At 48.7% G+C, this 13,372-nt stretch overlaps 1 protein-coding gene across 5 annotated transcripts in view; it reads left to right on the top strand.

Annotated features, from left to right (window-relative positions):
• Pecam1 (platelet and endothelial cell adhesion molecule 1) overlaps positions 1–13,372 on the top strand; it is a 101,072-nt gene that overhangs the window by 75,937 nt on the left and 11,763 nt on the right. For 2 of the 5 annotated variants that reach the window (XM_028780362.1, XM_028780361.1), the window contains 3 exons: positions 733–786; positions 2,176–2,238; positions 9,622–9,678. In XM_028780362.1, the coding sequence (XP_028636195.1) occupies positions 733–786; positions 2,176–2,238; positions 9,622–9,678 (174 nt within the window). The remainder of the gene's footprint in view (positions 1–732; positions 787–2,175; positions 2,239–9,621; positions 9,679–13,372) is intronic. The other 3 variants (XM_028780363.1, XM_028780364.1, XM_028780365.1) reach the window with 3 other exon arrangements.

The following is a 13,372-nucleotide window of genomic DNA, read 5'->3' as shown; positions in this document are numbered from 1 at the left end:
AGTGGAGGGAGGGCCTACTGCATGCAGAAAAAGCTCACACTGCAGAGAGATGAAGGAGGAGACCCAAGACCAGAGGCAAAGTTGTTTGTCACCTGAAGAACTCAGGCTTTGCTTTCTTAGCAGTACTGGAGGGTTTAGAAGTTATAGGAGGGCTGGGGAGATGGCAAAGTGTTTGCTGTGTGAGAGCGAGGACTTGGGTTCGATTCCCCAGCACCTATGTAAAAGCCACATGTGGCAGCAAGCACCTATAACCCCAGTACTGGGGAAGACGAATGGAATGATCACACCCCGTGGGCTCCATCATGAGCTAGTCCAGCTGAGTCTGAAAGCTACAGGTTCACAGAGACTCTGGCTCAAAAAAGAAGGGAGAGAGGGAGAGAGGGAGACATGGAGACATGTGACGTCACCCTCTGACCTCCACATGCACATGAGCACACTCATGCACACACACAAGAGCACACGCATGAGTGAAAGCACATATACGGGCACTCATGCACTCACACACTCATATGAATGGGTGAGAGCACACACATACACACACATGGGTGAACGTACACACACATGCTCTCATGCACTCACACATTCACACACATGGGTGAGAGTACACACTCAAACACATGTACTCACACACTCATGCATGGGTGAGAATGAACACACACACACACACACACACACGGTTACAGGAAACTAATTTCTGTTGTCACTCATCCTGACTGTTAATTTCTCAACCAGGTTATGATGATGTTCTTGGAAATGATGCAGTAAAACCCATAAATCAGAATAAAGGTAATTATCTAAGTATTGGATTAGAAACTTTTACATTAAAAAAAAAATCACACCGGGCATTGGTGGCGCATGCCTTTAATCCCAGCACTTGGGAGGCAGAGGTAGGCGGATTTCTGAGTTCGAGGCCAGCCTGGTCTACAGAGTGAGTTCCAGGACAGCCAGGGCTACACAGAGAAACCCTGTCTCGAAAAACCAAAAAAAAAAAAAAGAAAGAAAGAAAGAAAGAAAGAAAGAAAAAAGAAAGGAGAGAGAGAGAGAGAGAGAGAGCGCCACAGACAAAAGAAAACATAAACTCTGAGGTGTCTGGATAATTTCCCACCCCATCTATGTGTGCCTAATGGTAAACTGTAGGTGGCCGAGTTTTTCTCCAAAGATGTTAGCCAATGTTCTGAATGATAATGCCTTCTAATCTAAGTAGAAACGAGCTGTCATACCTAAAAATCAAACAAAGAAACAAAAAACCTTCCTGGCTCTCCAAGTGCTGTAGGAGGATATTTCTCTTGGGTGGCTGAGGTGGAGATTTTAAAGAATTTTCATACGACAACTAACAATAGACAGTTTATTGGCTTAAACTGTCTCTTAAAGGTATTTTCTATTCTGTGCTGCTCTCTTGGGAACTGAAACTCCCAACCTGCTTCTGTGAAGTCTCTTTGGCTACACCATCTGTTTTAGCTGCCAGCAAGAAACCCTAATTCTGTGAGGCCTTAAAACAGTGCAGATGTGGTCACATCTGTAATCACAGTACTCAGGAGGCTGAGGCGGGAAGACCAGGTATTCAAGGCTAGCCTCGGCTGTATAGCAAGTTCCAGGCTGCTGGGATACACATGACCCTATCACAAGAAACAGCAATAAGGGCTGGAGAGATAGCTCAGTTGTTAAGCACTGGCTGCTCTGTCAGAGGACCCAGCTTCAATTCTCATACAGTGAATGGCTTACAATCATCTGTGATGCTAGCCCTGGAGGATCTGACACCCTCTCCTGGTCTCAGTGGGCCCTCCTGGGGTACCAGACATGAAGAGCAGCAGCAGCAATAGCCAGAGTTGAAAGCAAAAATAATTTCCTGGGTGTCTCCACAGAGCCTGGAGCTCTTGTTACCCAGAATGCCTCATCTTTAAACACTTAGAGACTGGTAAGCCTGGACCCACAGCATTCGAGTCCATTTACACATCCTTGAGATTGGGTGAGCCTTGACTGCAGGAGCCCATGGGGCTGTTCTCCACACCTATTAACCTATTGAAAGTCCTCCCACACTCTACAAGTCAGAGAGGCTATGTACAGCATCGGCTGCCCAAACCAGTGTAGGGTGACCAGAATAAAGGTCTTTAGTGTGGTTTGATGCCTCCAGAGGAGGTGCTCTCTAAACTCACGGCACTGTGATTCCTTTAACAGACCCCCAGAGCATGGATGTGGAATACACAGAAGTGGAAGTTTCCTCCCTCGAGCCTCACCAAGGTAAGCAGCCGTCACCAAGTGAGCCGAGCCCACGTTAGGCTCTGGGCTTGGATGTAGATACCACATGAGATGCTGTGTACGGTCAGAATTGTCTCTTGGAATGGACGTGGTCTTCTGCAGACCTACAAGATGCACCTAAATCTGGAGCTATAAACTTGTGATTGCACCCTGAGTGCTCACTGCGAGCCAGGCAGGGACTAAGAGCTGAGTGCTCTTCTCTGGAAGAGTCTTTGAGAGCAGCCTCTCTCCCCATCCTCATCCCACCGAGTGTTCAGACCTCTTTTCAGAGGCTTGCCCCTGCCCTGATGCACTGTGTGACCAAACACGTGTCAATCAAATGCATGCTTAAAATAGCAGAGCCTGGGGATGGAGAGATGGTTCAGTGGCTAAGAACTCAGACTGTTCTCCCAGAGAACCTGAGTTTGCTTCCTAGCATCTATATCGGGTGGCTTACGGCCAGCTCCAGGGGAACCCAGCATCCTCTTCTGGTATCTGCAGGCATTGCACTCACGTTTGCACAGAGCCCCTACCGCTACCACACGCAAATGATGATGATGATGGTGATGATGTTGGTGGTGATGATGATGGTGGTGGACAATGTATATGCTACTTACTTTGCTGCTGTGACCAATAGCCTGACAAGACCAATTTAAGGGAAGAGAGTTTTATTTGTCTTACCGTTGGAGGCAATGCAGTTCTTCATGGCAGGGAAGTGTGGTAACTCAGAGAGGGGAAAGCAATGAATTCTGGGTCTCAGCTACATTTGTCCTCTTTGCGCAGCCTGGGACTATAGCCTATGACGTGGTGCCAACCACATTTACAGTGGCTCTTTTCACCTCAGTTAGCCCAGTTAGAAGCTCCCCTCCTCCACAGGCACTCCTAGGGGTAAAGCTTCCTAGGCGATTCTAAATCCAGTCAGATTGGAGATTACCCATCGCAGAGGACTTTCCTCCTTAGAGAGATTTTTGGGGAAAGAATAGAGTCCTCCTTTCAGTGTGGCATGGGTCTGTGCTTTTTCTGTTGGGTGTGTGGATCACCCAAGGGCAAGCTGCCTGTGAGTCCCTATCTGATTCAGTGCTGAGAGACAGACACATAGTAAGTCGGTTACAGCAGATCCCGAACTCGGATCTCAGCCGTTCTGAGCACCAGAAACAATACCCATCTCCCAACCCTTCTTCGCCTTGGCCCACCTTGGGCTCCTGTGTGAATACCCATCTCCCAACCCTTCTTCGCCTTGGTCCACCTTGGGCTCCTGTATGCTTCAAAGGAAGTAGCCATTCCAAGCCTATCAGGCCTTGGGGGAAGCTCCTCAGGACTGCTGCCATCTGTCTCCCTTTGCGTTGAGGCTAAATCAGTGTGCTGTGTTCTCAGTCACGCAGCCTTGGGCAGTTTTCCAGGCTGAGCCTGCCAGTCATTAGTTGGAGCCACATTGTGATGGTGTCCCGAAGCCACCTCTTGCTCAATAATTTAGGACAAGTTCTGGAGTTTCTCTTCCTTCACTTACTGAGCATGGTTTCAGGTACTCCGTCAGCAGTTATATATGTGAAACTTTCCAATCAGGGGGCATGTCCTGTGCTGTCCTGTGCTACACCACTGGCACTTGCCCGTGGTCTCTGGTGAGAACTGTCTTCAGAGTGTGGCCTGGAGACTTTAATGTGCTTAGGTGAATGGGCGTCGGTGGTGTCCTGACTGGACCTGAGGGGTGGGGAACGTGGAAGGCCTTGTCTTTATTTTTTATTTTGTAGTGAAGTGTTTGACTCATTTTGGTAGCTAATAGTGACAAAGACACAAAGGTGCCAGCCACTGTGCAAGACACTAAGGCGTGAGTGTTCCCTCCCTGGCGTGCATGTAGTCTAAGTGGAAGCTGGAAAAATGAAAAAACAGGTGGCAGCAGGATTGTAAGTAGAGGGGTCTGAAAAGGTTGCTGGGTGTGTGTTGCACACCCACACTTAATCCCAAAGAGTGGCTGTGTGACATGGAAGGACCAAGAGTTCAAGGCCATCCTGAGCTACAGGAGACCCGTCTCAGAAGTATCCAGAAGGAGGCTCATGTGCCTACAGAGACAGAAGAGGCATGGTTGAAGTGAGGAGGACAGGGTGATGCTGGAGCACGTGGGGTCCCAAGGATTTCAGTTCTATTCTAAATAAATAAGGGAATGTTTCCGGAGCCTTCAGCCTGGGAAATGGCTGGTTCTGAGTTCCTTCTTGGAAAAAAAAAAAATCCTTAGGGGCTGGGGAGGAGCCCAGTGGATAGAGCTCTTATCTTGCCGGTGTAAGGACTGGAGTTTGGGTCTCAAGAACCCTCAGAAATTCTGAGTGGGCATGATGGCCCTCCTGTAATTCCTGTATTCCTCAGAAAGTAGACAGGGGCTTCCCAGAGCAAGCTGGTTAGCCAGACCAGCCGTGTCCGCCTCCTGCCTCAATTAATATGGTGAAGAACTATTGTTTATATTGATACTAGATTTTTTTCATACACTATATTCGAATCAATGTTTTCCCTCCTCCTCCAACTCCTTCCAGATGCTTCCTACCCACGAATATCCACACTCCTTTCTCTCTCATTAGAAAACAAACAGGTATCCTTTAAAAAATGAGGTAAAGCACAATACAATAAAATGAACAAACCAAAATAGAGCAAAACAAACAAAATGAAAGCCAAAGAAAAGCCAAGAAGCACAGACACACAGACACACACACACACACACACACACACACAGAGAGAGAGAGAGAGAGAGAGAGAGAGAGAGAGAGAGAGATGCATATATACATACATATATATGCATACATATACATATACACATACACATACATATACACAAAAGCAAACTCAGGACCAGCAAGGAAACGGCCCGAGGAAGACCAAGGCTGGCCCTGCAGACAGGTGTGCTATCACTGTGCACGAGATAGTGGGCACCAGCAATGGATGATGTCTAGGTGTACTTTTGAGACCCATCAGAGCCCATAGCCAGGATTGGGGAGCCAGAGTCCCCACATTTCTGGAATAACTACATGGGTGACTGTGGTATTTGAGGATGGGATCTGGTTTGGCCAGGTTAAGTCTAAGATGCCAGTGAGACAGTGAGACACCCAAGAGGAGGATGAGCTCAGAGGCAAGCCTGTGTAGGCTGCAACAGATGAAACTGTAGAGCGCTGAGGACTAGCTGGCATTGGTCCAGCCTGGGCTTGGAATATCCTCCCATCACTGCATCCTGAGTTGAGGTTAGGATGAGAAGATCAGGTCAGCCCGCACCTTCCTTTCTGTTCTGGACCACCGTATTCTATCCTGGTGGGTTTAGACTGATGGTGGAAGGCCCAGGGGACCAAATCCCTGCTCTCTCTCTGTGTAGAACATCCTCAAGTCCCCTGTCACCCTGGGCTCAGACACCAGGCTGGATCGAACCTCCTACAGTGGCCTAGGCCCTGGGTCAGGGCAGGCAAAAATCTGAGGGTTGTACATGATAGCTACTTATGTGGGAGTGTGCGCGTGCGTGCATGTGTGTGTGTGTGTGTGTGCGCGCGCGTGCGCTGAAGATGGAAGGAAGCATCACTGCCCCTGGGAAAGGCTCCAGTTCCCTTTTGTTGGGAGCGTGTCCTTGTGTCTGGTGTTCTTTTGCTTTCTTGAGGGTGTGGAGGGATTGAACAGAGGAAGTGGAGCAGTTCCTATAATAGGGTGGGACGGTGGCAAATGCCACTGGCTTCCCTCGCTGGACTCTGCAGCTGTTCCCTGCAGCCAGGCTATCAGTCACATTTCCCAGTTTGCACAAGTTGCCGGGTGCCCAGCCAGGGCTCTGGGGAAGATTCTAGAATAAAGATCATTTGGGTGTCAAGAGGAACTGTGGGAGATACAAGTTGTGTTTCCTTATCCCCAACTCCTCCTTGTTGCAGAAGGACAGTGAGGAACTCACGTCTGGACCACTGGTGCTGGTCCCCTGTCCTCCCCCAAGCAGGGACTAGGGCATTGCTAGGTGAAGAAAGAAGGGCTTTATGGGCTCGAGGCCAGTGATGACTAAACATGAGCTGGTGCCTGCCGGCCTGATCCTCTGTTTTCAAGGTCTCTCATCCTTCACAGTTGAAGGAGGTTATGGGACCAGTCCAGATCTAACCCTGGTTGGCAGCTAACCAAGTAGTCACTGGGGATGGAAGAGGGCGGGAAGGAACTCATTAAATCCTCATTTGCTGTCTGTTTGCTCCAAGGCTAATTGCTGGGAAAACCCCATGACGTTGGAGCCATCTCCTTCTCTGTTAGCACAGAGAAAAACAGAAACCAAAATAGAGACCCATCAGGAAACGCCTCTGACAGCAGAGACAAACAGCCTCCTGGCCTGGGCTACTCATTAGCAGGCAGCTGCTGCCAAGAGAACATAAGAGGGGGAAGGGTGGTGAGCAGCTGCACCCTGCTCCTCCCTCCCCCACCCCCATGACCTCTTACTGAGCTGGGCAAAATTAGGGGCAACCATAGACCATGGGCACAGCTCAATGTAGAAGTGGAAGCCAGCCCTGCCTGACTTGAGATAGGCACAGACTGAGGTCCAGAGACTATTAGACTGTTGCCAAGGAGAGATACCTGGGACAGTAGAGTTCACAAGATGTCCAGACCACCCCCACCCACATTTGGCTGCCCAGCCCTCACCCCCATGCCAGTTCATCCCCTTTCTGTCCTAGCTCCGTGTTAGGATAGGGCAGAGGAAGAGCGGCCACGCTTCTCGTAGACAACATCTGATAGCAGTTATCACACGATTATTTTTAGCTGTGTGTGTATGTGTGGTGTGTGTATTTGTGTAGGTGTACGTGTATATGGTATGTGGCTGTATGTGGCTGTATGTGTGTGTGTGTGTGTGTGTGGTGGGATACACAGGTCCCTGAGCACATGCAGAAGTCACAGACTCTGATTTATGTCAAGTGTCATGCTCTGTCACTTACTACCTTATTTTGAGACAGTTTGCTGCTGATCCTGGATCTAGGCTGGCAAGCCCTAGCTGTCAGTCTTCTTCTCTCTGCCCCTAACATTGCTGGGGTTATGTGTGCCTACAGCTCTGCCCCAGATTGTCTGGGATTTGAGTTCAGGATTCCAGCTCAGGTTCTTCTGTTGGTACGGCACATGCTGTTATCCACTGAGCCATCTCCCAGCCCTGTGGTATTTGTTTGTTATCTGTTTGTTTGTTTGCACTGGGGCTTGAACCCAGAGCCTTGTACACGCTGAGCTAGTGCTGTGTCACTGAACCACATCTTCAGCTCATTAACCCCCTTTGGACATCTGTCTTCCCTGAAGCCTGGAGCGGCTGAAAGCTAGGACTGGATCCACATTTCTTTAGTGGTTGAGGCCGCATGGGAGATGTGTACAGTTGTTGGATGGGTCTCTTGGTGTGTGGAAGGCCCCACAGCAGGTTTAGAGAGTCCTGGAGTTTCAGTCTCTGCTTGCTTGGGATCCTGCTGTTTCTCAGTAGTTCTCTTAGGCAGATGTCTTTACACTGGGGAACTGGGATCTCAGCTTCTCTACTGACCTCCACCTCCTGCCTTGGGGAGTCACTTTAATTCCTTCTGCAAGGGCTTCATTACTCTGGGTGCCCCAAGTTCTCCTGTAGGGATGTGGACCACTCCTAGCCTTTCTCTGTCATACAGGATTTTTGCAGCCACCAACATCCAGTGTCTAATGAGGAACCTAGACTTTAGTCCTACAGCCTAGCTACCATCCCTCCACCAGTGTGCTCTTCATTACATAGAGGGGAAATCTTGGGAAGGGGCTGTGTCTCCACCTTCAGCAGTTCAAGGTTGGCAATGCCTCAGGGCATGGACTGGTGCTTTCATTATCCCTGCAGACAGTGCTAGGGATAGCAAAGATTGACTGACTGGTGGGGTGGCATGGGGTGAGGTGGGGCATAAACTGGACCTTTGCTCTACAAGACCTTGGGAATCCACCAGGGCAGACAACTGTGGGAACAAAGGAAGTAAACATGCAATGGGTAAATGTCACCAAACTGCTCTGGGGTTTCAAGAGACCAGGCAACTGCACAGGGCACAGAGAATGCAAATATTAGGGCTGCAAATGCCTATGGCTGTGGGGGTGATGCTTGTTCAGAGTCTTGGAAAAGTAGGGTAAGAGAAAGCACGGTGTCAGCAGTGGAAGGGCTCAGGGTCCAGAGAAAGGAAGAGGTCTCTGTAGGCGTGGCCTCACAGCAGAGTGAGAAAGTATCTTTTGAACAGTTAGCATCCATGTGGGCTCCCAGGCATCTGCAATGAGGACCTCATGTGGCAGGACATCTCAGGCTGTCTGGGGGAGATAGGCAGAGGAGAGAACTAGCCCTAATGCATCCAGCTGTGCAAGGAGACTTTCTGGTCTCTCCTGCAAGTATCAGAAATCTAGGATGTGTTCCGGTATTGTCCTGCTTCCTTGGGGTCTCTGGATATATGTATGCATATACATGAATGCATTCCCTGTGTTAGTGAGTCTGGATACTGTGTACAAGTGTGTATACAGGAGATACATGTCTGTATGTATAGTGTATGCATACTCTGTGCAAGTGTATACAACACCTGTATATACGCATCCTTGAATATATTTCAATATGAAGTAAACAGGTAGCCTTGTCTTCTATTCTGAAGATCTAGCCCAGAGAATTATGACACTGGCTACAAGTTCAAGACCATTCAGAGCTCTAAAAATACCAGTGTACCTAGGTGTAATGGTCTACACCATTAATCTGTAATTCCAGGACTTGGGAGGGGAAGGCTGGAAGATCAAGGCCAGCCTGGGCTACACAGCAAATTCAAGGCCAGTCGGGGCTATATAAAACTGTCTCAAGCAGCAAAACAAACAAGCAAAAAAAAAACCCAATACAGAACAAACTAATGCCAGAACAGGCCAGGACAGGCCCCAGCGTACTTTACATAGGATCTGTAGTGAGCCTAAATGTTGATACCAAAGGCAGCCAGCTCAGGAAGCTCTATCTGCAAGTGGCCATTGTCCCAGCTGATCTGTATGGCTGCTGCTGATGCCAGGCTCTAACCCAGACCTCAGGGATTCTTGGGATCCTGCCTCCCAGGTGGTTGTAAGGCTCAACATAGCCTAGGCCTGATAGGCAAGTCCTGGCAGAACAGATGGTATAGGGTCTCTGTGGCAGGGGCAGGAGGATGAGGTCACTAGGCTAGGGACTTTGGGTCTGTGCTGAGTCTTCCTGCAGGCAGACTCTTCACTCAGTGGCCTGTTGACCATTGTTCAGTCTCAAGGAGCCTTTGGTTAGGTCCAGACTTCTGAAGCTAGGAGACACTATGCTCTGTGATACTTCTGGACAGGACAGAGGGCAGTGTTGGGCGGTGGGTAGGTACAGCAGTGGGCTAGCCTGGGGTTCCAAGGCAGCTACTGACCTGTGCCTGGTTCCCTTTCCAGCTCTGGGAACAAGAGCCACAGAGACGGTGTACAGTGAAATCCGGAAGGTCGAACCTAGTGAGTGAGGGGCCCCTGATTCTCAGAGTGGGTGGGCCTGTGCTAGAATCACTAATAGGGCATTGAGAGTGGGCAGAGGGAGGGGGAAAGCCAAGGAGAGCATCAATTCTTTTTTTGTTTATTTGTTTCCTTTTGGTTTTTTGAGGTAAGGTTTCTCTGTGTAGACCTGGCCATCCTGGAACTCACTCTGTAGAGCAGTCTGGCCTTGAACTCAGAGATCCACCTGGTTCTGCCTCCCAAGTGCTGGGATTAAAGATGTGGGACAGCACTGCTCGGCAAAGCATCAGCTCTTATATTAGGGTCTGACTCTGCTCCTCCTCCCACCCTTAAGAATACAGAGGCACAGCCGGGCGGTGGTGGCGCACGCCTTTAATCCCAGCACTTGGGAGGCAGAGGCAGGCGGATTTCTGAGTTTGAGGCCAGCCTGGTCTACAGAGTGAGTTCCAGGACAGCCAGGACTATACAGAGAAACCCTGTCTCAAAAAACCAAAAAAAGAAAAAAAAAGAAAAGAAAAGAAAGAAAAGGAAAAAAAGACCATAGGATGCTCTTGCAGAGGATGGGGTTCAGTTCCTAGCTCCTACATGGTGGCTCGCAGCCATTGTTAACTTCAGTTCCAGGGGATCGGACACTCTCTTCTGGCCTTCAGAGGTACTAGAAATGCATATAGTATACATATATACATGCAGACAAAACATCCATACACATAAAGTTTAAAAAAAAACTTAAATTTTAAATTTGCAAAGAGAAGGAAAGAAAAAGAGACACGCAGAGAAGAAAAATGAAACAGATCTTTGACCTTCCAAGGAAAGCAGGTGGTGGGAGGATAGTTAATGGGGCAGATTGTCCTTACTCATCTCATGGTCTTCACTGCTCATCTGCCTTGATTTGGGGTTCAGTCATCATCAGATCCGTTGGAGAATCCAATTCTTCCTACTATAGATGTTAAAATCGGCATCCTCGTGTGACCAGGGTGGCCCTGGGTAGTCTTGCCAAGTCATGAAACATTCCCAGACATCCATAACTATCTTAGTTGGGGTTTCTAATACTGGGATAAAACAGTATGACTAGCGGGGGGGGGGGGGGGCAGTAGGGGCGTACGCCTTTAATCCCAGCACTTGGGAGGCAGAGGCAGGCGGATATCTGAGTTCGAGGCTAGCCTGGTCTACAGAGTGAGTTCCAGGACAGCCAGGGCTACACAGAGAAACCCTGTCTCGAAAAAAAAAAAAAAAAAACAAAAAACAAAACATTATGACTAAAAGCAACTTGGGTGGGGGAGGGTCTGTTTGGCTTATATCTCCACATCACAGTTCCATCACTGAGGGAAGTAAGGACAGGGCAGGAACCTGGAGGCAGGCTGATGCAGAAGCCATGGAAAGGTGCTGCTTACTGGCTTTTTCCTCATGTCTTGCTCAGCCTCTTCTAGGACCCAGACTCCATGCATAGGGCTGACACCACCCACAGTGGGCTGAGCACACCACATCAGTCATTAATCAAGAAATTGCTTGCCTATAGTCAATCTGGTGGAATCTTTGTTTCAGCTGAGTGTCCTTCCCAAAGGACTCTAGCTTGTGCCATATTGATGCTAAAACTTAACCAGCATAGTCATCTTTTCTACGAAATGAGGGGATGCTACATCTTCAGTGGCACCCCAGGGCAGGCTGTCTGGGGAAATGGCTCATAGGGCGGAGTTTTGACTCTGAAACCCCCTTTTCTCTGAGAAGTTCAAAGGAAGGCCACTCCCCTAGATAAGCAGAAGGATTTAGGCAGGACAGCCCCAGAAGGGTCCCTTGGAGAGATTTGGAGGAGTCACAAAGAGGCAGGAGGGAGCTTGCAAGCCATGGGGGGGGGGGGTGTGTGCTGTTTGCAATCTCGGCTTTAAACTCTAAACTTACCTTCTTTTCTTGTATCATTATAAACTGTACATAAAACTTAATGTGTTAATCATTTTTGAATAGTCAGGTGGCTAAGGTAGTGCCTTTCTGTCCTTTGATACTGTTGGGCAGGCAGAGTTCTCACCATCTATCTCCTGAATCTCCATCTTCCAAGTTCCTTAACAATAATGCCATCCCCACCCGATACCTCCCCCAGCCCTTGGTCACCACCATTCTGTGAATTTGACCCCACTACACCATACCTGTCTGTGAATTTGGCCACACTCAGCCTTTTCATCTGTCAAATAAAGAGACTGAACCAGCAGGTTTAAGCTCTCTTAGAATCCCAGCACTTCAAGAGTCCCAGGGTTGCACTGGCAAGAAGGTGAATGGGTCACTGCCACCAAGCCTGACAACCTGAGTTCAAACTCTGTGATTCACATGGTAGAAAGAGAAACTGAACCGAAAAAGTTGTCCTCTGACCTCCAGATGATGAGCACGGTGGCACGTGCACCTCACCACCCAGATTAAATAAATGGAATAAAAAATAAATAAGTGCCCGGGCGGTGGTGGTGGTGCACGCCCTTAATACCAGTGTTCCCAAGGCAGAGGTGGGCAGAACTCTGGGTGTGAGCCCAGCCTGGAATATAGTCAGCCATAGCCACACAAAGAAATCCAGTCTTGAAAAACAAAACAAAAATATAAAAATTTTAAAAAGAATAAATAACCCAGGCATGGTGGAGCTCACCTTTAATTCCAGTGCTCAGGAGGTGGATCTCTGTGGGTTCAAGTCTAGCCAGGTCTATAAAAACATTTCAGACCAGTCAGAGCCACTAAGCCAAGCCAATTAATTAATAAATAAATCGTTTGGATTTTTATTCCTGGCATTTGGAAATGGAGATTATCTCCTCAGTCTTGCCCCCCGCCCCCAGCTCTGTCCACCTGGACCTGTGGGGTATAGTCACTTTAAGGGTCAACCTGAGTTTAATCCTCAATTCACCCTCATCTCTCTGTCAACACTCAGACTGTAAAGATATTTTCAGAACTTCCTGGATCTTAGGGTCTGCCTTTCTTCATTTCTCTAGAGTTCACACTGGCCAGAATCCAGCCTGGACCATTCTTTGTGCCATTGTAATGGGACGCACCACAGCAGGGCTCCCTGGCTTTGTCTCTGGTCTCATCAGACAGATGGACAGGGCAACCCTGGCATAGGACTACTACAAAGAAAGTAGGCGGAGATACAATACAGTGAATCTTGGGAGGGTAGGGGCTGTGATGGGTTGGTGGCATCTCCAAAATGTCTCCTAACTAAAACATTCAGAACCCCCCTCAGGATCTAAGTCTCTGTGCAGCCCACCAACACCTTCTTGCCCCAGCAGTGAACTCTTAGGTAAGAACCTCTTAGGTAAAGGCAGGTGGATCTTTGAGTTCAAGGCCAGGCTGGTTTACAGAGGGGGTTCCAGGGCAGCCAGGGCTACACAGAAAAATTACAAACAAATAACAAAATAAAAAGAACACCTCTAGATCTTTGAACTTTGTCCTTTCCAGTTCCTACATGGGCCACTAATGCCAGCTTGTCCCCAGGCTGTTTGAGAGGGGAGGGCAGACATTCCAGGAACTAACAAAGTAGAGATAAACAAACTGTATGCCTGTAATGGTAGCGTTTGGTTCAAGGTCATCCTCAGGTAGATTGAAAGTTCAACTCTGGCTCAGGCCTACTGAGACCCGTTCAGAGAGGGAGGGAGGGAGGGAGGGAGGAAGAGGGAGGAAGAGGGAGAGAGAGAGAGAGAGAGAGAGAGAGAGAGAGAGAGAGAGAGAGAGA

This window comes from Grammomys surdaster, unplaced genomic scaffold (assembly GCF_004785775.1).
Source record: "Grammomys surdaster isolate TR1022 unplaced genomic scaffold, NIH_TR_1.0 371, whole genome shotgun sequence".
Lineage (NCBI taxonomy): Eukaryota > Metazoa > Chordata > Mammalia > Rodentia > Muridae > Grammomys > Grammomys surdaster.
This window is presented reverse-complemented; position numbering and strand designations above follow the sequence as displayed.